General features: G+C 43.6%; 1 protein-coding gene across 2 annotated transcripts in view; it reads right to left on the reverse strand.

Moving 5' to 3' along the window:
• PRIMPOL (primase and DNA directed polymerase) overlaps positions 1-23127 on the reverse strand; it is a 91990-nt gene that overhangs the window by 45678 nt on the left and 23185 nt on the right. For both annotated transcript variants that reach the window (XM_068278717.1, XM_068278716.1), the window contains exons 2-4: positions 15271-15489; positions 3863-3957; positions 2461-2599 (exon numbers count right to left, since the gene is read on the reverse strand). In XM_068278717.1, coding sequence (XP_068134818.1) covers positions 2461-2599; positions 3863-3957; positions 15271-15450 — 414 coding nt within the window. In that variant the 5' untranslated portion in view covers positions 15451-15489. The remainder of the gene's footprint in view (positions 1-2460; positions 2600-3862; positions 3958-15270; positions 15490-23127) is intronic.

Consider the following 23127-nt stretch of genomic DNA (forward strand, 5'->3'; position numbering starts at 1 on the left):
AGAGACTCGGAGGCCGAGAGCCATGGTTGCCAGGTGCGTGTAAAAGATAGCGTCGTATCATTTATTTTTGCTAATAATCTTTCAGAGATGAGTATGTCCATGATGATGGCGTCCGCCATGTCCAGTGAGAGGTTAGGTTTTAGCCACTGACGAGCTATATGAAGACGAGCCGCCTTTGCCACATGCTGAGCTAGTCTGTGTTGCGGATATTTCCAACTTTGAGGTTTGTGTCCTAATAATAATTGAAGGGGATCAGGAGGGAGGGGTATCTCGAGGGCCGTGCTTATAGCCGAGGCCACCTGGGCCCAGTATTTCTTAGCTATCGGGCAGAACCACCACCTACTTGTCCACACCCTCTAAAACATAACTGAGATTTGTCTATGGATATAATATGCAGTTTCTGGGGGGTTATGTAGGTGCGATGTAAGATTTTATAGTTAGTCTCAATATGAGAGAAATAGTTACTGCCTTTGGTTAGAGTCAGGCAGCATTTAGCCCATTGTTTCATGTCAAGTTCTTGCCCCAAGTCCTCCTCCCAGGCTATCATCGACGGGAGTTTGTTTGGCTCCAGAGGTTGGGATATAATAGAATATAAATAAGATATAAGTCCGCCCTCCAGTGGCCTCCGGCTGCACCAGTGCTCATAAGTAGTATACCTTGTGGGGATAGGGTTCGATTGTGTGAGGGCTCTCAGGTAGTGATATATCTGAACAGCTCTATAGTTCTCTGTGGGGGGGTATTTAATATGTGAACAGAATGTGGGCCAATTCGGGAATTTATCATTAATGAGAAAATTTGTCAATGAGAGGAAGTTATGAGACGCCCACCAGTAGAAGGGGCGTGAGTCCAGTCCAGGAGGGAAGTCAGGGTTGCCGAGTATTGGCATTAAGACAGGTATGGTGGATTGTAATTTTTTGTTAAATCTCAATCTTTGCCAGATGGAAAGTGAGTGGGCTGATAGGGGTGATTGTCTTTTATACTTTGCCGGAGAGAGGTGCGGAGACCACTGGAGGGCCGCCAAACTAATTGGTGACAGTAGGTCATCTTCCATTTCAGCCCAGAGTGGTCTATTTGAGGTAGCATGAGCTTGTGCCAACTGAGCTATCTGGGCCGCTCTATAGTAGCTAAAGAGGTCAGGGACCCCCAGCCCCCCCCCCCCCCCCCTGTCTCTATTGAGGTACATGACTGATTGTCTGATCCTACTCTTTTTATTATTCGCAATATATTTGAAGATTGAAGTTTGGAGGTCTTTTATGGAGGCTTTGGTTTTTTTGATTTGTATCGGAAGTGATCTAAATAGATAGAGAATCCTTGGCAGTAGATTCATACGTATAGATTGTATGCGTCCAGACCAGGAAATCGATGGAGAGTTCCACCTCAGCAGGTCTCCTTTCAGCTCGGACAGGACAGGTTTGTAGTTCAATGCAAAAAGATCAGACGGGTCTGCAGAAATTTTGATGCCTAGGTAAAAATTTAAACTTTTTGGAAGGTGCGTGTCCCATTACATCTGGCATAGAAGTAACACAGCATTTCAGCAAAAGAACATCATACCAACAGTAAAATATGGTGGTGGTAGTGTGATGGTCTGGGGTTGTTTTGCTGCTTCAGGACCTGGAAGGCTTGCTGTGATAGATGGAACCATGAATTCTACGGTCTACCAAAAAATCCTGAAGGAGAATGTCCGGCCATCTGTTCATCAACTCAAGCTGAAGCGATCTTAGGTGCTGCAGCAGGACAATGAGCCAAAACACACCAGCAAATCCAACCCTGAATGGCTGAAGAAAAACAAAAATGAAGAATTTGGAGTGGCCTAGTCAAAGTCCTGACCTGAATCCTATTGAGATGCTGTGGCATGACCTTAAAAAGGCGGTTCATGCTAGAAAACCCTCAAATAAAGCTGAATTACAACAATTCTACAAAGATGAGTGGGCCAAAATTCCTCCAGAGTGCTGTAAAAGACTCGTTGCAAGTAATGATCGCAAACGCTTGATTGCAGTTATTGCTGCTAAGGGTGGCCCAACCAGTTATTAGGTTCAGGGGGCAATTTCTTTTTCACACAGGGCCATGTAGGTTTTGAGTTTTTTTTCTCACGAAATAATAAAAACCATCATTTAAAACTGCATTTTGTGTTCAATTATGTTATCTTTGACTAATAGTTAACGGTTTTTGATGAGCAGAAACATTTAAGTGTGACAAACATGCAAAAGAATAAGAAATCAGGAAGGGGGCAAATAGTTTTTCACATCACTGTATGTGCATTAACCCAAGGGAAATTGTTAGTAACAAAGGATCATCCCAAAAGCAATCAGTACAAGCGCGTATGGTATTTTTAGTTTTCCGGGAGACTGATCGAGATGATCATACCGGAGATGGCATGGCCCAGAGATGGCAACAAACCTTCAAAACAAAAGTCTATTCCCATCCCATTAACTTAAAAAAAAAAAAGGAAAGAAATCTTACCTCAATTAGCAGTGCAACCATTTTTGTGCCATCAGCATTTGGATTTGCTGGTTTATAAAACTCTAAATCAAAGTAAAGCTTGCAGACTGTATCAGCAGGAATTACCTCATAGCAGTGGGCCAAAGTTTGGTAATGCTTCCTAGGAGGAGGGGGTATGGAAAGAAAAATTAGGAAATACTGAATACCCAAATATATACCCCAAATGCTTTAGATCTCTTTTCACTTTACAATAGTAAAACTACTGAGGTTATCATAAGACACAGAACATTTATAGAACACAAGTTACAAGTAACAAGGTGTTAGATCTGAGTCCACTTGTGGAGACTGGGCACATATGGGTTTGGTGGCATGCTGGTCAAGTGCCTAGTATAATCTCTTCATATCTCTGCCAGGACATGATCTCCTTTGAATATTTTCCCTGGGATTCATTTGGGCCCTTCAGTTTCTTCCCACATCCTAAAAAACATATTTGTAAGTTGATAGATCCCACCTAAAAATTGCCCTCAGACGACTGTGATAAAGAATGTGAGCTCCTCTGAGGGACAAATAGTGACATGAATTAAGGGTCTAGCTCCACTACACGTGGATTTTGGATGCAGAAAACTGAATCCAATTAATGTCTATGTGAAATCTGCATCAGAAAAATCGTGTTTAGAGGAAACAGGCCCGGAGGCACTCATTGAAGTCAGTTTTCTGCATCCAGAATCCGCATGTAGTGGAAATATGCCTAAATGTACTCTGTACAGCAGTGACTACAGAAAATGTCTAAGCTATATAAATGCATAATAATGATAAAAGCATTGGTTACAGCAAGAAAATGTGTGTATAAATGACTGCCTCATCCATTCACTTCATCCATGCCCACAAAGTGGGCATGGATGAAGCCTCTTCAATCCATGTCCTGCTATCAATGCATTCTACTACATTCTAATACCAGTGAATGAAGAGCAGGCCATAGTCAAACTGGGTGGCAACTGCAGTCGTAGATCTGCCAATCTAGGAAGTAACAACTGACTTCTTGTTTAAAGAGGAACTGTAAGGTGGAAGTTAACTCATCACCAGTGGCAGAGTGAAGCTGGAGGCAGGTTTGTCAGAGAAACCCCAGTTCTCAAAGGGGAAAAAGTACCCCAGCCAATAAAAAGACAGCCGAATTGGCTCAGAGCCAATTCAGTTTGAAAAATAACGACCTTCCAAAATAGCATTTGTCGCTGGTAGTGGCAATCTCCTTGATTTCTACCCAATAAAGAGCTTTAATTTACCCACATGGTGCAGTTAGATTCTTCGCTTCTAGTCGGGGTCTTTCTGCAGAGTATATGTACTGTATTATCCCCACTGGGTGCTGATCAACTTTGTGGCTATTCATGACATAACCATATACACCAGATTCAATTTAAATACTCACGTATAATAGAACCAAAACTCTGTGTATGTTGTTGCAAGATACAGCCGCCTTCCTACATGTTCAAGAACAGTCTCCAAGGCAAATACATGGACATCCTTGAGAGAAAAAGGGTCACACTGAGAACTGTGCTCAAATAAACATCTAATCTTGAAAAAGTATTCATTTTTTTCAGGCGGAAAGGCATGATCAATTAAGCTTCTTCTTAAAGAGACACTGAAGCGAAAAAATATATATGATATAATAAATTGGTTGTGTACTATGAATAATTACTAGAAGATTAGCAGCAAAGAAAATATTCTCATATTTTTATTTTCAGGTATATAGTGTTTTTTCTAACATTGCATCACTCTATAATATGTGCAGATTACACAACACTCAGCATTCAAAATGAGTCTTTCAGAGCAGTCTGTGAAAGTAATGAACTCTCCTCTAGCAGAGGAAAAGTAAACAGTTCAATTACAGTGGAGATAATAAAAGTCAGATAACAGCCCTCTCCACGACTAAGTTAGTCGGAGAGCTTAATAGCTTTTTTGCATAGAGATAACAACTGGAGTTTCTCAACTCTTCCTGTACTGGAAACAATTAGACTGATGTATCTGATCTTAATGTTTTTTTTCTTAGCTGTACTACACATACAAATCATAAGATCATCATTTTTTTTTTCGCTTCAGTGTCTCTTTAACCATTTACCGCCATCCTAACGTATTAAAACGTCATGCTTACCGCTATTAACAGCAACATGACGTTTTAATACGTCGTGCATTCCCGCCGCTGCTACCGCCGTGTGTCCGCCGCTACCGCCGCCATTACCGTCGGGATCCCATGCTGGGCGATTGGGGAAGAGGACCGAACAGTCCTCTACCCAATCGCAGTGCCTGGAGTGAATGGACGTGACTGCGAACAGCGGCTACGTCCATTCACATAAACAGGAAATGTAACAGTTTAATAAAGTGTAAAAAAAAAAAAAAAAGTGAACACGTCCGATGAGTGTTCACTAGCGCCATCTTGTGGCCAAAAAGTATATTACACCTACAAAATACATACATTTTCAAGTATATACACATCATTAATAAAATTACACTTCCAACCCTCCCCCCCAAAAAAAACACTTGTAAAAAAAAAAATCAGCTTAAAAAAAAAAAAAAAATAGTTGCCTTAGGGACTCAGCTTTTTATTCTATATTTTATGGGGGAAAATTAATTTTAATTTATTACATAGGGGCTTGTAATTATGGCCAGAACAAACAGAAAAATAACCACTTATATTTCAAAATAATATACTGTCGCCATACATTGTGGTAGGGACATAATCTAAACGGTTTAATTATCGGGACCACTGGGCAAATAAAACGTGTTTGTTTTATCCACAGGAGAATGTTTAATTTTAAAACTATAAAGGCTGAACACTGAGAAATAATGATTTTTTTTCTTTTTTTTCTGTTTTTCTCATTAAAATGCATTTAGAATAAAAAAATTCTTAGCAAAATGTACTATCCACAGAAAGCCTAATTGGTGAGGAAAAAAACGAGGTATAGATCATTTTCTTGTGATAAGTAGTAATAAAGTTATTAGGGAATAAAAGGGAGGAGCGCTGACAACTGAAAATTGCTCTGGTCCGTTAGGATAAAAACCCTTGGGGGTGAACTGGTTAAGACCTTACAAAAATTGTTGCTTATAGCAACCAGATTCCAAATTTCCTCCTGTTTTATGCGACATCAAAACAACCTCTGCAACTGAGAAGTTTAGGGTATTTATAGAAAATGTTTGGATATAAAGGAATACAGTGCAATGTATAAATGAAGATAAAGCAACAGACATTTACAGAAAAACACAGCTGTTGGCATAAGACGTAACAGTTATTATAAGATACCATTTTGAAATGAAGTTATGCAGCTGAATAATTAAAGCAATGGATGCTCGTACCTCAGCAGCAATTTAGATAGATTATGAGCAATGCACCTATGACTGACTATAGGCATCCGGCAATAAAACATATCTACAGTACTGTAGTGACAGTCTATGGTAGGGGAGGGCACCAAGAAATACAGCATTGCTGTACAATGGTTCAGGATTAATGATAATGAATAATCTACTAATCCAACAGAGGTGGGGATTGCACAGAAAAATAAAGGCATATATAAAGGTGACCCTCTGTCTGAATCTATTAAAATAAAACAAACCTGTGAAAGCAGAATACAATTTGCAGACTAATGATTACTCCATGCTTGACTAATTTATATTTGCTTTGAAGTTGTCTTCTCTTTCAAAGTGCACCTGAAGAGAAAAGAATTGCCCCTAGGGGGCACTTATCTCAAGAGGGGGAAGCCCCTGGATCATAAAGACACTTCCCCAGTCCTCCTCAGCAGAGAGGGGATCCAGTGTGGGGACCCACGAAGATCCACTTGTCCTTGTCGCAAGCCTAATAGGAAATAGCTGAGCCCAATCGGGTCCACTCTACTGTGCAGCTGCAGATGCTGTGTGCCTGAGCAGTAGAGCGGACCGGATTGGGCCTGGCTCTTTCCACTGGAGCCCATGGAAAAACCACTACTGCACCTGCACACAGCAGTGACTGTTGAAGTTATTGTTTATTTTTTTCCAGGGGTCCCAGCAATGTAAGGGGGTCTGCGAGGGATGACGGTGGAAGCCTCTTTAGGATCCAGAGGCTTACTCTCCCGAGATGAGTACCCCCAAGGGCCCTGTTTGCATAATATACATGTCCTTCTCAAAAAATTAACATATTGTGTTAAAGTTCATTATTTTCTGTAATGTACTGATAAACATTAGACTTTTAAATATTTTAGATTTATTACACACAACTTGAAGTAGTTCAAGCCTTTTATTGTTTTAATACTGATGATTTTGGCATACAGCTCATGAAAACCCAAAATTCCGATCTCAAAAAATTAGCATATCATGAAAAGGTTCTCTAAACGAGCGATTAACCCAATCATCTGAATCAACTAATTAACTCTAAACACCTACAAAAGATTCCTGAGGCTTTTAAAAACTCCCTGCCTGAATCATTACTCAAAACCGCAATCATGGGTAAGACTGCCGACCTGACTGCTGTCCAAAAGGTCATCATTGACACCGAATAAGACACAGAAAGAAATTTCTGAACGAATAGGCTGTTCCCAGAGTGCTGTATCAAGGCACCTCAGTGAGAAGTCTGTGGAAAGGAAAAAGTGTGGCAGAAAACGCTGCACAACGAGAAGAGGTGATCGCACCCGAAGGAAGATTGTGAAGAAGGACCGATTCCAGACCTTGGGGGACCTGCGGAAGCAGTGGACTGAGTCTGTAGTAGAAACATCCAGAGCCACCGTGTACAGGAAATGGGCTACAGGTGCCGCATTCCCCAGGTCAAGCCACTTTTGAACCAGAAACAGCGGCAGAAGCACCTGACCTGGGCTACAGAGAAGCAGCACTGGACTGTTGCTCAGTGTTCCAAAGTACTTTTTTCGGATGAAAGCAACTTTTGCATGTCATTCGGAAATCAAAGTGCCAGAGTCTGGAGGAAGACTGGGGAGAGGGAAATGCCAAGATGCCTAAAGTCCAGTGTCAAGTACCCACAGTCAGTGATGGTCTGGGGTGCCATGTCAGCTGCTGGTGTTGGTCCACTGTGTTTTATCAAGGGCAGGGTCAATGCAGCTAGCTATCAGGAGATTTTGGAGCACTTCATGCTTCCATCTGCTGAAAAGCTTTATGGAGATGAAGATTTCCTTTTTCAGCACGACCTGGCACCTGCTCACAGTGCCAAAACCACTGGTAAATGGTTTACTGACCATGGTATTACTGTGCTCAATTGGCCTGCCAACTCTCCTGACCTGAACCCCAAAGAGAATCTGTGGGATATTGTGAAGAAAAAGTTGAGACGCAAGACCCAACACTCTGGATGAGCTTAAGGCCGCTATCGAAGCATCCTGGACCTCCATAACACCTGAGCAGTGCCACAGGCTGATTGCCTCCATGTCACACCGCATTGTCACACAGTCATTTCTGCAAAAGGATTCCCGACCAAGTATTGAGTGCATAACTGAACATATTTGAAGGTTGACTTTTTTTGTCTTAAAAACACTTTTCTTTTATTGGTCGGATGAAATATGCTAATTTTTTGAGATAGAAATTTCGGGTTTTCATGAGCTGTATGCCAAAATCATCAATATTAAAATAAAAGGCTTGAACTACTTCAAGTTGTGTGTAATGAATCTAAAATATATGAAAGTCTAATGTACATTACAGAAAATAATGAACTTTATCACAATATGGTAATTTTTTTAGAAGGACCTGTATGTGTCTTAAAGGCGACAGAAGCATTATAAAGCCCTCTAAAGCAAGAGTTACACTATTACACTTACACTATCATATTTTGTAAATTATCAATACCCGATCGATCATCTGCCACTTTGTAAGAGTTCTGATCTAATACACAGTGGGTTGCAAAACTATTCGGCCCCCTTGAAGTTTTCCACATTTTGTCACATTACTGCCACAAACATGCATCAATTTGATTGGAATTCCACATGAAAGACCAATACAAAGTGGTGTACACGTGAGAAGTGGATCGAAAATCATACATGATTCCAAACATTTTTTACAAATAAATAATTGCAAAGTGGGGTGTGCGTAATTATTCGGCCCCCTGAGTCAATACTTTGTAGAACCACCTTTTGCTGCAATTACAGCTGCCAGTCTTTTAGGGTATGTCTCTACCAGCTTTGCACATCTAGGGACTGAAATCCTTGCAAAACAGCTCCAGCTCAGTCAGATTAGATGAACAGCGTTTGTGAACAGCAGTTTTCAGATCTTGCCGCAGATTCTCGATTGGATTTAGATCTGGACTTTGACTGGGCCATTCTAACACATAGATATGTTTTGTTTTAAACCATTCCATTGTTGCACTGGCTTTATGTTTAGGGTCATTGTCCTGCTGGAAGGTGAACCTCCGCCCCAGTCTCAAGACTTTTGCAGTCTCCAAGAGGTTTTCTTCCAAGTTTGCCCTGTATTTGGCTCCATCCATCTTCCCATCAACTCTGACCAGCTTCCGTGTCCCTGCTGAAGAGATGCACCCCCCGAGCATGATGCTGCCACCACATTTGACAGTGCGGATGGGGTGTTCAGAGTGATGTGCAGTGTTAGTTTTCTGCCACACATAGCGTTTTGCATTTTGGCCAAAAAGTTCCATTTTGGTCTCATCTGACCAGCGCACCTTCTTCCACATGATTGCTGTGTCCCCCACATGGCTTGTGGAAAACTGGAAAACGGGACTTTTTATGCTTTCTGTTAACAATGCCTTTCTTCTTGCCACACTTCCATAAAGGCCAACTTTGTACAGTGCATGACTAATAGGTATCCTATGGACAGAGTCTCCCACCTGAACTGTAGATCTCTGCAGCTCGTCCAAAATCACCATGGGCCTCTTGACTGCATTTCTGATCAGCGCTCTCCTTGTTCGGCCTGTGAGTTTAGGTGGATGGCCTTGTCTTGGTAGGTGTACAGTTGTGTCATACTCCTTCCATTTCTGAATGATCGCTTGAACAGTGCTCCGTGGGATGTTCAAGGCTTTGGAAATCTTTTTGTAGCCCAAGCCTGTGACGCCGTCGATATGACATATCGAATGCGTCATGGAGTTACGAACGCCAGTTTCTTCGCAAACCAACCAAACTGACATTTGTTGGTTTAAAATCCACTTTTTCTCTTACTCTCTGGCTGCTAACAAATGGCTCTTTGGTAGCTTCTAATTACAGCTCTTCTCACCTCTGTGTTAAAGCAGTTCCCCAGCATCCCTGGAAAGGTTATAGCTCATCCATCAGAGATTAGATGGACAGAACCTAATAAACCGCCTCTTCCCCCAGACTGGTAGGAACCGATCACAGCAGGGGGTTCTCTCAGGATTACCTCAGCTGAAGGATCAAAGAGAATCCATCTCCCAGCTGACCTTTCTGTGATCTCACAAATATGAAATCCATCTTTTGTCATAAAGATGACTTTCCAAATAGGCAACGGCCTTCAGAACCCGCTTATTATAAAATTCGGAACAAACCACACAATTGGATGTTTCCGAATTAAAGGTAAGCCCTGCCAAAGCAGAGATATGCATTTTGGGGTCACCATTCACTCTAAACCCCCCAAGTTTGATATCATTGTTATCGTTAAATTCTGATCAACCTAAAAATGTTATTTTTAGATTTAACATAACCTGTATGGTTTGAAGATTAGCACACCTATCATGACTCAGCTATATTTTTGTGTTCATGCAAGGGGCGGGCAGATCTCCTGTTCCAAAGAGGTGTGTGATGCACGCCCCCTAACCCCTCCTTGCTGGAGTGGGGGCTATAACCACAGAGAGCCCAGAAAGCTCTGGGTCCTTTACCTTTAATCTGATGCCTAGTAACATCCTGGCAGCCCGCAAGGACATGGGCCAAAACCTCCATCGTGGAACTATTTCTAACAAAGGCCTGTTGGCCGCATGGCAACCGCCATTTTGGACTTTCGCCAAAGACTTGCGATTGCCGCATGGACTACCAATAACGGTATTTGAACTGTATATTAAGACATTCTGTTTCTTTTCATCTCTACTCTCTATCAAACCAAACTGTTCTAAAGTAAGCTGTGTGTACGTAGTTTAGAAATAAACTAACGATTTTTATCGTTCAGTCTTGTGCCTTTTCTGGTCATCTCATTGCTGCTATAACGAATCTGCCCTCTGAAGAGTCAGTCGTACTACCGCATTGTTTTATGATTTGCTTATAAATTGTTGATTTGCTAGCTAGGTTGTAAATAACCGTTTCTTCCTTCTAGGATTAGCTAGTACCAGATTTCCTGTGCGAAATAGATAACTTTTGTTTCTCGATTGTAAATACAATTCGAGATTGCATCATATAGGGACCCAGTAACCTTTCTTTAACGTCACATTGCTCACAGTCTTTAAGCCGTCGGAAGTGACTATTCCCCGAACGGTGACTGGAGCGTGTTGAACGTGATTGGGCTGGCTACCGTATTATGATAGCGTTGGGGTCTCTTCGCCCTAGTTGGAGACTGTCTGCTCCTCAATAAGGCAGTGGTGGCAGTGTATTTACCCGATTTCCAGCGCGAAATCAATATTTTTAGTTTACCGATTGTATATACAATCAGAATTGTACATGTATGGGCACCACCAACCAATCTTAACCGTTTACTACGCACACAGTGAATTTGCCTCCAACAGTCTCTAGTGCATGAGACCTGCATGGCAACAGTGGCCTAGTAATACGGGATTGGTGGATGTTTGTCCCATTACATATTGATGGCAGCTGCGCGACCAATCTTTATTGTCAGTCTGTTCACCGTACTTCCTGCGTATGCTAACGGGAGCAGATTAGACGGGATTGGCACGCTCTGTCGCCCTTAACCTTTCTCCCTCTGACAATCCAGCAACCGGTCTTTGTTGTCCGTCTGCACCCGTACTTCCTGCGTACGCTAACGGGAGAAGATCTCGACAGGATCGCGGGGCTGGATTGTCACAAAGCCTACTTTAAATTGCTCAATAACTTGATCCCTGACCTGTCTGGTGTGTTCTTTGGACTTCATGGTGTTGTTGCTCCCAATATTCTCTTAGACAACCTCTGAGGCCCTCACAGAGCAGCTGTATTTGTACTGATATTAGATTACACACAGGTGCACTCTATTTAGTCATTAGCACTCATCAGGCAATGTCTATGGGCAACTGACTGCACTCAGATTAAAGGGGGCCGAATAATTACGCACACACCACTTTGCAGTTATTTATTTGTAAAAAATGTTTGGAATCATGTACGATTTTCATTCCACTTCTCATGTGTACAGCACTTTGTGTTGGTCTTTCATGTGGAATTCCAATAAAATTGATTCATGTTTGTGGCAGTAATATGACAAAATGTGAAAAACTTACAAAGAAGCCGAATACTTTTGCAACCCACTGTAACTCACGTTCTGCAGCAACAAGCTTTGTATTACCGTATTTTTCGGACTATAAGACGCACTTTTTCTTCCACAAAAGTGGGGGGAAAAAGTCAGTGCGTCTTATAGTGCGAATAGTAAATTTTGACCAGCACCTGTTTGTCCACCATCCTGTGTCCTCCGCCGGTGTTCTCCATTCTATGCCATGTGGGTCCTCAGGGCAGTGTCTGCCCCCTTTCTATGTCCCCGTCCTCACGCTGCAGCCACTTTTTACTGTGTCCGGTGTCCCCTGTGCAGCGTTCTCCTTGTTCCCGTGTATTACGTCCCCATGTCCGGACTGCTATTTCCGTACTCACGCTGCAGCCACTTTGTATTGTATCCAGTTTCCCATGCATCCTCCTTGTCCGCGCGTATTAAATCCCCATGCCCAGAATCATGTGCGTGTAATCGCCGCAGTCACGCAACTCTGATAAGGAAGTAAGCAGAGGAGACATCTACCAATCAGGCGGGGGGCGCTGTCCCAGACCGCCAATCGCTGCCGCTTATTGCTCCTGCTTCCATCTTGATAGGAAGCGATGGTCTCGCCGGCGAGACCAAGGGGAGTGCGCTGATTGGCTCCAATGGTGGAGCCTTCGTCCCACCCTCCAGACTGCGTTCCAGGCAGAGAGAGAGAAGGAAGCACGAAAGGTAGTGTGATAAGCGGTCCGGGGAAGCGGCCCCCTATCCGATTGGTAGAGGTCTCCTCTGCTTACTTCCTCTTCATCGGGGCATGGCTGCGGCGATTACAGGCACATGACGGCATGGGGACGTAATACACGCGGACAAGGAGGACGCTGCACGCCTGGGAAACTGGATACAGTACAACATGGCTGCAGGGTGAGTACGGAAACAGCAGTCCGGACATGGGGACGAAATACACGGGGACGAGGAGAACGCTGCACACAGGGGACACCGGGCACAGTAAAAAGTGGCTGCAGCGTGAGTATGGACACAGCAGTCCGGGCACGGGGGACAAAGGGACAAGGAGTGGATGCTGCACACAGGCACAGGGGGCACTGGGCACCTACAAAGTGATTGGTTTTAGCTGAGTGTGCACACAGGAGTCTGGGGACATAGGAGACAGGGAAAAGGAGAGGGACGCTGCACACAGGGACAGGGGACATCAGCTACAGTATGGACACAGGAGTCAGATGTGGGGGGATGTAGGAAGGAGGACAACAGAGGATAGGGGGACACTGAACACAGGGACAGGGGACACCAAAGGAGACAGGAGGACAGAGCATGGCACAGGGCAACTCCAGGGGACACAGTGGAACACCAGAGGATGACATAGGGGGAAACAAGAAGCACAAAGAAGGCTCAATAGGGACATAATAGTTGGGGGGAAAGATCCATAAGACACCCCTGCACTATAGAGGCACCAGGTTTAGTATATTTTTTTCCCTAGTTTTTGACCTCTAAACCAAGGTGCGTCTTATAGTCCGGAGCGTCTTATAGTCCAAAAAATACGGTAATTACTACAGGCTAAGGCAGCCTCACTCACTGCTTCTGTCCACTGCATCCCCACACCCACTGCTTCCCAATCTCAACAAGAATGGCTTTGACCAATCAATGTTTGATTGATAAAATAGTCGAATGTCAACTAGGAGAGACTTCTTTTTGATAGACTTTCACAAGATTAAATTTTTCATGACTGACTTCACAGTATGATCTGTTAAAAGTATTCTATGAGTCTACTTACACACTAAGACGTTGCGTTAGGTGCTATGTTAAGGTCGCATAACGTGCACCTAACGCAACGTATGGTGGTGCGGGAGAGGACGTTACAGTGAGCCACGTTTAGGTCTACCAGAGTGGCGCTGATTGGCCGGCGGGACCTCGTGATGCAGAGTGAGACACTCCGCATGACGTGGTCCCGCCGGCCAATCAGCAGCCGCCAGTGCAGTGCATATTAAGTAGCCATGGGCGCGGCTACTGTAGCGGCATCTCCCCGCCTCCTCTCGCCCCCTACTGAGCATGTGCAAACAGTCTAACGTGGCTTAAGCCGCTCAGAACGCACAGTACGCTGCACTTTGCCCAAACGTGCAGCGTTACTGTGTAACGCAACGTGGGCAGTGTGAACAGCCTCATTGACTTTGTAGTGCTGTGTGATGGGCTGCGTTACAGGCTGCACTAACGTGCGCCTGTAATGTCCCTGTGTGGAAGTAGCCTTAAAAACCACTTAACAACCGCCTAACGCCCATAGGCGTCGGCGGGTCGTTAGTGGTATAGCATGGAAACGGCCGCTCGATCTTTCCATGCCAGTTCACGGAGGCTGTCTCCGTGAACAGCCGGAGAGCCGCTGATCGCGGCTCGCCAGCGAACTGTAAACAGGCGGGGGAAGAAATCCCCGCTGTTTACATCACACGGCGCTGCTGCGCAGCAGCGCCGTGACGTAGATCGGCGATCCCCGGCCTCTGATTGGCCGGGGATCGCCGGCATATGATAGGCTGAAGCCTATCCTTTAATGCGCAGAACGGAAATCCGTCCTGCGCAGCCCATGGAGGGAGAGGGAGGTAAGGGGAAGGAGGGAGCGCCAAAAACGATGCGGAGGGGGGGCTTTGAAGAGCCCCCCCGCAGATCACAAAAAGCCGGCGGCGATCAGACCCCCCCAGCAGGACATCCCCCTAGTGGGGAAAAAAGGCGGAAAGTCTGATCGCCAAGGCTCACTCCTGATCGGTGCTGCGGGCTGGAGAGCCTACGCAGCTCCGATCACTGCAGAAAGCCCTGGTCCTTAAGTGGTTTTAAAGTATGCTGGTGCGGGAACAGGTTTCACCATACCAATTAGATAAATCCAAACCAAAGAAAATCCAAAGGATCCAAAATTGTATTGCATCATGGTACACACTACTGGTAAGGCTAGCCTTACTACTTGCCATACAGTATAAAGTATGCCCACCGTTAGTTACACTGCTAAAAGAGAAAGATAAAATATTTCCCTTACATCTCTCTCTAGAATTACAAAATAAAGGTACAGTACTTAATGAGTGACAATTAGTAAACGTGTGGTTTCCTTTTTGCAATAAGTTTTACAAGATCATTTTAAATTAACTCATGCTAAACCATTGTTTCAAACGCACAATGGGGCAGATATACAAAAACTAGTGCACAGAAAACTGGAGCAAAGTGAGGCCTCTGGCAAGTCTACTCAAGCTCTTTTTGGAACTGTATATTTTAATATTAGCTTGTCTTTTCTGCTATCAATCTGTTGATCTGCAACTGGATTGCAATATGTTTGTATGGAAATGAAAAAATAAATAAAAAAAACCTAATAAAAATATTGAAATAGAAAGCTGGAGCAAAGCTGGTGAAAAAGTGTTGCAGCGGTTCAGGGCAGGCAAACGGAATAATCGTTCTCGGCATCTGCTCCACTTTTGCACTAGTTCTATTCCGATTTGTTTATGCAAATGTTCCACACTGTTCTTACAAAATAATAACAAAAACAAAACTCCATACCTCCTTACGAGTTTTGGCAAACTGAAGAGCTGTAGCCTGACGGTGAAAGAGCCTCCACACTGAGGATGGCTGCCATGGCTTGCCCAGCTTGGGTCTGTAGCAAGGGCTCAGCGGATGGCGCTTATAATATGACGCCAAATCTTCAACATGTTTCAATTTCTCAAGCCAATTTTTCTTCATACTTCACGAAAATAAGCCAGAGCAGTCATTCAAGGATTGCTGTTGTAGCGAACATGTGCCAAGAAAAAAAAAAATTAGAAATAAGGAAAACATTTTTTACAAAAAAAACCAAAAAAACAAATACAGAATGTTTGCAATGCAAAACATGGATGTGTACTTGAAATCAGGAACAATTTTGTAAACAAAACCTATGGATGATTTTCCCTCAAAAAGACAATTTCACACACACCTTTCGTTTGCAGAACTAAAGCGGTTTTTTTTTAGACAATAATTAACTTTTCAATATTAGCTTAAAGGGGTTCTGTGGGGGGGGGGTTGAAAATAAAAACGGACACTTAGGGCTGGTGCGCACCGAGTGGCTTTCTCAGCGTTTCTGCAGCCGCTTGCGGCTGCGGATCCGCTTGGTCAATGTATCTCAATGGGGTGGTTCACACCAGAGCGGGAGGCGTTTTGCAGAAACGCATACTCCCGGGGTGAGGCATTTTTTGGATTGTGGATGCGTTTCTGCCTCAATGTTAAGTATAGGAAAACGCAAACCGCTCTGAAAAACGGCAGTTCAGAGCGGTTTTGCAGGCGGTTTTGTTACAGAAGCTGTTCAGTAACAGCTTTAGGGCCTGTTCAGACTATATGCGTTCCTAGCCGTTTTCAGGGAACGCGTACTGGTACCAAAAACGCATAGAAACGGCTCGTAATGCTTTTTAATGGGGTAGTTCACATGTATGCGTATGAGACGCATACGTTTCTCATCCGCATTGCTGCACGCAGTTCTGTGCGATACGCATAGAAACGGACGCAATGAAAGTCTATGGACGCGTATCAAAAACGCGTACTATTGCGTTTTTAGCGTCCGTTTTCCTCTGCGGTTCCCATAATTCTTTTTTTTCCCCTGGGTCACGTGTTTGTGCAAAACGCACTAGAAAACGCATTCAAACGCAAGAAAAACGCATGCGTTTTTCAACTTGCGTTTCTTTGAATTTATACGCGTTCTACAAACGCAGCAAGTATGAACAGGCCCTTACTGTAACAATATCAGAAATCTACTACACCAAAAACGCTTCCCAAAACCGCAAAATGCTAGGTGAAACGCTACAGAAAAATAACAAAAAGCGTTTCAAAATCTGCTAGCATTTTGCGGTTTTTGGTGTGCACCAGGCCTCAACTGGGGCTTCTACGGCCCCCTGCAGGTATCATGTTCCACAACGTCCTATGATCCTCGGTTCCTTGCTGCCGGTCCCAGTCTGATATTCATCTGAAAAATAGTGCTCGCTCCCGGGAGCTTACTGTGCAGGCGCAGTACGAAGTTTTCTTGTGCTGTGCAGTAAGCTCCCGATGACATGTGAGAGAGTGAGCACACGCATGGCCACGCAACCGCTGTCTGAACAGATGCAAAATAGACCGGGAACGACAGATCGTTGGAGGACAGCGTGGGACAATACAGCTGCACTGAAGTGAAAAAAAAATGTATGATATAATGAATTGTAGTACGGATAATTAATACTGTAGAACATTAGTAGCAAAGAAAATAGTCTTATATTTTTTAGTTTCAGTTATATAGCTTTTTGTTTATAACATTGCATCATTCTCTAATATTTGCAGTTTACACACTACACTCTGCATTTTAACCACTTGAGGACCGCCCCCAGTCGATGGGCGGCGGCAAAGTCCGGGCCCAAACGACTGCAATACGCCCATCGGCGGGGGCGGCTGCGGAAGTGGCTATGCGGCGATCGCGTCATTCGTGACGCGATCAGCCGCCGGGGACTCGCTCCGCCCACCGCTCGTAGTAACCTGCCGGCCGTTCGGAAGCGCCGGCGGGTTACTAGCACCCGGATCGCCGCTGCACGTATGTATAATAGGCTTTGTAATGTATACAAAGCCTATTATACTGGCTGCCTCCAACCCTGGTGGTCCCAGTGTCCGAGGGACCACCAGGGCAGGCTGCAGCCACCCTAGTCTGCACCCAAGCACACTGATTTCCCCCCCCTGCCCCCTGATCGCCCACAGCACCCCTCAGACCCCCCCCTGCCCACCCCCCAGACCACTGTTTGCACCCAGTCACCCCCCTAATCACCCATCAATCACTCCCTGTCACTATCTGTCAATGCTATTTTTTTTTTTAGTCCCTAATCTGCCCCCTACTCCCTCCTGATCACCCCCCCACCCCTCAGATTCTCCCCAGACCCCCCCCCCCCGTGTACTGTATGCATCTATCCCCCCTGATCACCTGTCAATCACCTGCCAATCACCCGTCAATCACCCATCAATCACCCCCTGTCACTGCTACCCATCAATCAGCCCCTAACCTGCCCCTTGCGGGCAATCTGATCACCCACCCACACCAATAGATCGCCCGCAGATCCGACATCAGATCACCTCCCAAGTGCAGTGTTTACATCTCTTCTCTCCTCTAAACACCCACTAATTACCCATCAATCACCCCCTATCACCACCTGTCACTGTTACCCATCAGATTAGACCCTAATCTGCCCCTTGCGGGCACCCAATCACCCGCCCACACCTCAGAACGCCCTCAGACCCCAGCCCTGATCACCTCGCTAGTGCATTGCTTGCATCTATTTCCCCCCTCTAATCACACCTTGAGACACCCATCAATCACCTCCTGTCACCCCCTAGCACACCTACCCATCAGATCAGGCCCTAATTTGCCCCGTGTGGGCTCCTGATCACTCGGCCAAACCCTCAGATCCCCCTCAGACCCCCTTCCGATCACCTCCCCAGTGCATTGATTGCATCTATTTTCCCCTCTAACCGCCCCCTGAGACACCCATCAATCCCCTCCTGTCACCCCCCTAGCACTCCTATCCATCAGATCAGGCCCAAAACATCCTGTCATCTAAGAGGCCACCCTGCTTATGACCGGTTCCACAAAATTTGCCCCCTCATAGACCACCTGTCATCAAAATTTGCAGATGCTTATACCCCTGAACAGTCATATTGAGAAATTTGGTTTCCAGACTACTCACAGTTTTGGGCCCGTAAAATGCCAGGGCAGTATAGGAACCCCACAAGTGACCCCATTTTAGAAAGAAGACACCCCAAGGTATTCTGTTAGGTGTATGATGAGTTCATAGAAGATTTTATTTTTTGTCAAAAGTTAGCGGAAATTGGATTTTTATTGTTTTTTTCACAAAATGTCATTTTTCACTAACTTGTGACAAAAAAAATAAAATCTTCTATGAACTCACCATACTCCTAACGGAAAACCTTGGGGTGTCTTCTTTCTAAAATGGGGTCACTTGTGGGGTTCCTATACTGCCCTGGCATTTTAGGGGCCCTAAACCGTGAGGAGTAGTCTAGAAAACAAATGCCTCAAAATGACCTGTGAATAGGACGTTGGGCCCCTTAGCGCACCTAGGCTGCAAAAAAGTGTCACACATGTGGTATCGCCATACTCAGGAGAAGTAGTATAATGTGTTTTGTGGTGTATTTTTACACATACCCATGCTGGGTGGGAGAAATCTCTGTAAATGGACAATTGTGTGTAAAAAAAATCAAAAATGTGTCATTTACAGAGATATTTCTCCCACCCAGCATGGTTATATGTAAAAATACACCACAAAACACATTATACTACTTCTTCTGAGTACGGCGATACCACATGTGTGACACTTTTTTGCAGCCTAACTGTGCTAAGGGGCCCAAAGTCCAATGAGTACCTTTAGGATTTCACAGGTCATTTTGAGACATTTGGGTTCAAGACTACTCCTCACGGTTTAGGGCCCCTAAAATGCCAGGGCAGTATAGGAACCCCACAAGTGACCCCATTTTAGAAAGAAGACACCCCAAGGTATTCTGTTAGGTGTATGATGAGTTCATAGAAGATTTTATTTTTTGTCACAAGTTAGCGGAAATTGATATGTATTGTTTTTTTTTCACAAAGTGTCATTTTCCGCTAACTTGTGACAAAAAAAAAAATCTTCTATGAACTCACCATACTCCTAACAGAATACCTTGGGGTGTCTTCTTTCTAAAATGGGGTCACTTGTGGGGTTCCTATACTGCCCTGGCATTTTAGGGGCCCTAAACCGTGAGCAGTAGTCTAGAATCCAAATGCCTCAAAATGACCTGTGAATAGGACGTTAGGCCCCTTAGCGCACCTAGGTTGCAAAAAACTGTCACACATGTGGTATCGCCGTACTCAGAAGAAGTAGTATATTGTGTTTTGGGGTGTATTTTTACACATACCCATGCTGGGTGGGAGAAATCTCTCTGTAAATGGACAATTGTGTGTAAAAAAATCAAACAATTGTCATTTACAGAGATATTTCTCCCACCCAGCATGGGTATGTGTAAAAATACACCCCAAAACACATTATACTACTTCTCCTGAGTACGGCGGTACCACATGTGTGGCACTTTTTTGCACCCTAAGTGCGCTAAGGGGCCCAAAGTCCAATGAGTACCTTAAGGATTTCACAGGTCATTTTGAGACATTTGGTTTCAAGACTACTCCTCACGGTTTAGGGCCCCTAAAATGCCAGGGCAGTATAGGAACCCCACAAATGACCCCATTTTAGAAAGAAGACACCCCAAGGTATTCCGTTAGGAGTATGGTGAGTTAATAGAAGATTTTATTTTTTGTCACAAGTTAGCGGAAAATGACACTTTGTGAAAAAAACAATTAAAATCAATTTCCGCTAACTTGTGACCAAAAAAAAAAAAAATCTTCTATGAACTCACCATCCTCCTAACGGAATACCTTGGGGTGTCTTCTTTCTAAAATGGGGTAATTTGTGGGGTTCCTATACTGTCCTGGCATTTTAGGGGCCCTAAACCGTGAGGAGTAGTCTTGAAACCAAATGTCGCAAAATGACCTGTGAAATCCTAAAGGTACTCATTGAACTTTGGGCCCCTTAGCGCAGTTAGGCTGCAAAAAAGTGCCACACATGTGGTATCGCCGTACTCAGGAGAAGTAGTATAATGTGTTTTGGGGTGTATTTTTCCACATACCCATGCTGAGTGGGAGAAATATCTCTATAAATAGACAATTGTGTGTAAAAAAAATAAAACAATTGTCATTTACGGAGATATTTCTCCCACCCAGCATGGGTATGTGTAAAAATACACCCCAAAACACATTATACTACTTCTCCTGAGTACGGCAATACCACATGTGTGGCACTTTTTTGCAGCCTAACTGCGCTAAGGGGCCCAAAGTCCAATGAGCATCTTTAGGCTTTACAGGGGTGCTTACAATTAGGCACCCCCCAAAATGCCAGGACAGTGAACACACCCCACAAATGACCCCATTTTGGAAAGTAGACACTTCAAGGTATTCAGAGAGGAGCATAGTGAGTCCGTGGCAGATTTCATTTTTTTTTTGTCGCAAGTTAGAAGAAATGGAAACTTTTTTTTTTTTGTCACAAAGTGTCATTTTCCGCTAACTTGTGACAAAAAATAAAATCTTCTATGAACTCACCATGCCTCTCACTGAATACTTTGGGATGTCTTCTTTCCAAAATGGGGTCATTTGGGGGGTATTTGTACTATCCTGGAATTTTAGCCCCTCGTGAAACCTGACAGGTGCGCAGAAAAGTCAGAGATGCTTGAAAATGGGAAAATTCACTTTTGGCACCATAGTTTGTAAACGCTATAACTTTTACCCAATCCAATAAATATACACTGAATGGTTTTTTTTTTTTTATCAAAGACATGTAGCAGAATAACTTTCGCGCTCAAATGTATAGGAAATTTTACTTTATTTGAAAAATGTCAGCACAGCAAGTTAAAAAAGTCATTTTTTTGCCAAAATTCATGTCTTTTTTGATGAATATAATAAAAACTAAAACTTGCAGCAGCAATAAAATAGCAGCAAAAGAAAGCTGTATAAGTGACAAGAAAAGGAGGTAAAATTCCTTTAGGTGGTAGGTTGTATGACCGAGCAATAAACCGTGAAAGCTGCAGTGGTCTGAATGGAGAAAAAGGCTCTGGTCCTTAAGGGGCGAAAAGACTGTGGTCCTCAAGTGGTTAAATGCTTTCACAGAGCAGAGCTAATGACCTTTTCAACTTTCTTCTGTAGCAAATCCTTAAACAAACAAGAGACAGTTGGGATAAAAGCTTCAGAAGACAGAGCTCTCTGCGACTTTGCAAGTCGCAGAACTCAGACAAGCTCTTTTGCATAGATAACTAAAGTTTCTTAACTCTTCCTGAACTGGAAACAATATGAGACTAATATCTGTGCTGCTAATGTTTTATTTCTTAGCTACAATACACATAAAAATCATTATATCAAAAGTTTATTTTCACTTCAGATTCCCATTAAAGCGGACCCAAACCAAAAAATTTTTTATTAAAAATATTTAGTTGCAATACTCTGACACATACAAAGATAAATAAACACTCCTTCAAACCTATGAGCATTTCAGTGCAGGCTTTTCACCCTTCTCTTTTTATAGCTAGGGTTATACTGGGGGCAGCCATTAGCAATTCCTCCATTGCCGGACATCATCTACTCTACCAGTTTGCCGGAAAAATCCCGGCAATTTGAAAAGAAGGGAGGGGTTCCTCCAAAAAATGTAAAATATTTTATATTTGTCATCATGCAGCTGAAAAAAGGCTGCTATTTATTATTATAATTTAGAAAATAGGTTTTATTTCTGAAATCTTGTATTTTTAATTTGGGTCCACTTTAAGGTGCTTAAAATTTGCTGGCATCAACTTAGAATTATTTGCATGCCACTGCCCATCCCTACTAATAATTTTGACGTATATGCAAATTATATGCAGCTTGAAAATGGACCAATTAAATGCATCAGCTGCTGCATTAGGTCTATTTTCAAGCTGCATACATTTCTCTAATAGTGAGGAACTAGAGAAGAATTGAAGATGGCCTTCAGCACAAAAGAGCTGGCCTAGATCTGCCCTTTTTCACAATGAAAGAATAACTGGAGCACCCTCTCAGCAACTCCATGGCCAACTCATGTAGGCGATGATGGGTTAGAAGAAAGACTGTGGACACTTTAACTGCTATTTTACAATAACCTAGCTGCATCTGACATTCACACAGAAATACAGTTTTACCTAGCAAGCCAATTATTAAAAAAATAACACTTTAGAAATGGTTGGTGCATTGCAAGTTATGATATACACTAAATTATTTAAAAAGTTGGAGTCAAACAGGGCTTTACATTCCAGGGCTGTGGAGTCGGTCCAAAAATCCACCGACTCCGACTCCGACTCCTCAGTTTAGGAATCCAACGACTCCGACTCCTCGACTCCGACTCCTCTAATTTGCATATTACAATTTTGTTGATTAAAAGTATGTAACATGAAATTCGTCTCTTAACTGCCAACGCTTAGGAATTTTACAAGACAACTGAAGTGAGAAGGATATGTAGACTACTATATTTATTCCCTTTAGACTAAAACTAGTCCTTGGTAAGAGTACTTGAAAAAGGTACAAACTGGAACAAAGAACATCTATCAGGCCCTAGGCAATGTAAGTGTGGGTACATGTAAGAATGATGTGCAGGTACTCTGCAGGGGAATGAGGAGATTCTTCCTCTATTACACATTCTTCATGCACAATCTGAACCAGGTTTATGGGTGACAGACAACACCTCTGTGTTCAATGTGCACAGCATTCTCAGTGGATTCCCTGCAGCTCTGTGGGGAGTGCATATGTAGAGTATAGTACTACTGTGTAACAAAGTAAAC

Source organism: Hyperolius riggenbachi, chromosome 1, assembly GCF_040937935.1.
Source record: "Hyperolius riggenbachi isolate aHypRig1 chromosome 1, aHypRig1.pri, whole genome shotgun sequence".
In the NCBI taxonomy this organism is placed as follows: Eukaryota; Metazoa; Chordata; class Amphibia; order Anura; family Hyperoliidae; genus Hyperolius; species Hyperolius riggenbachi.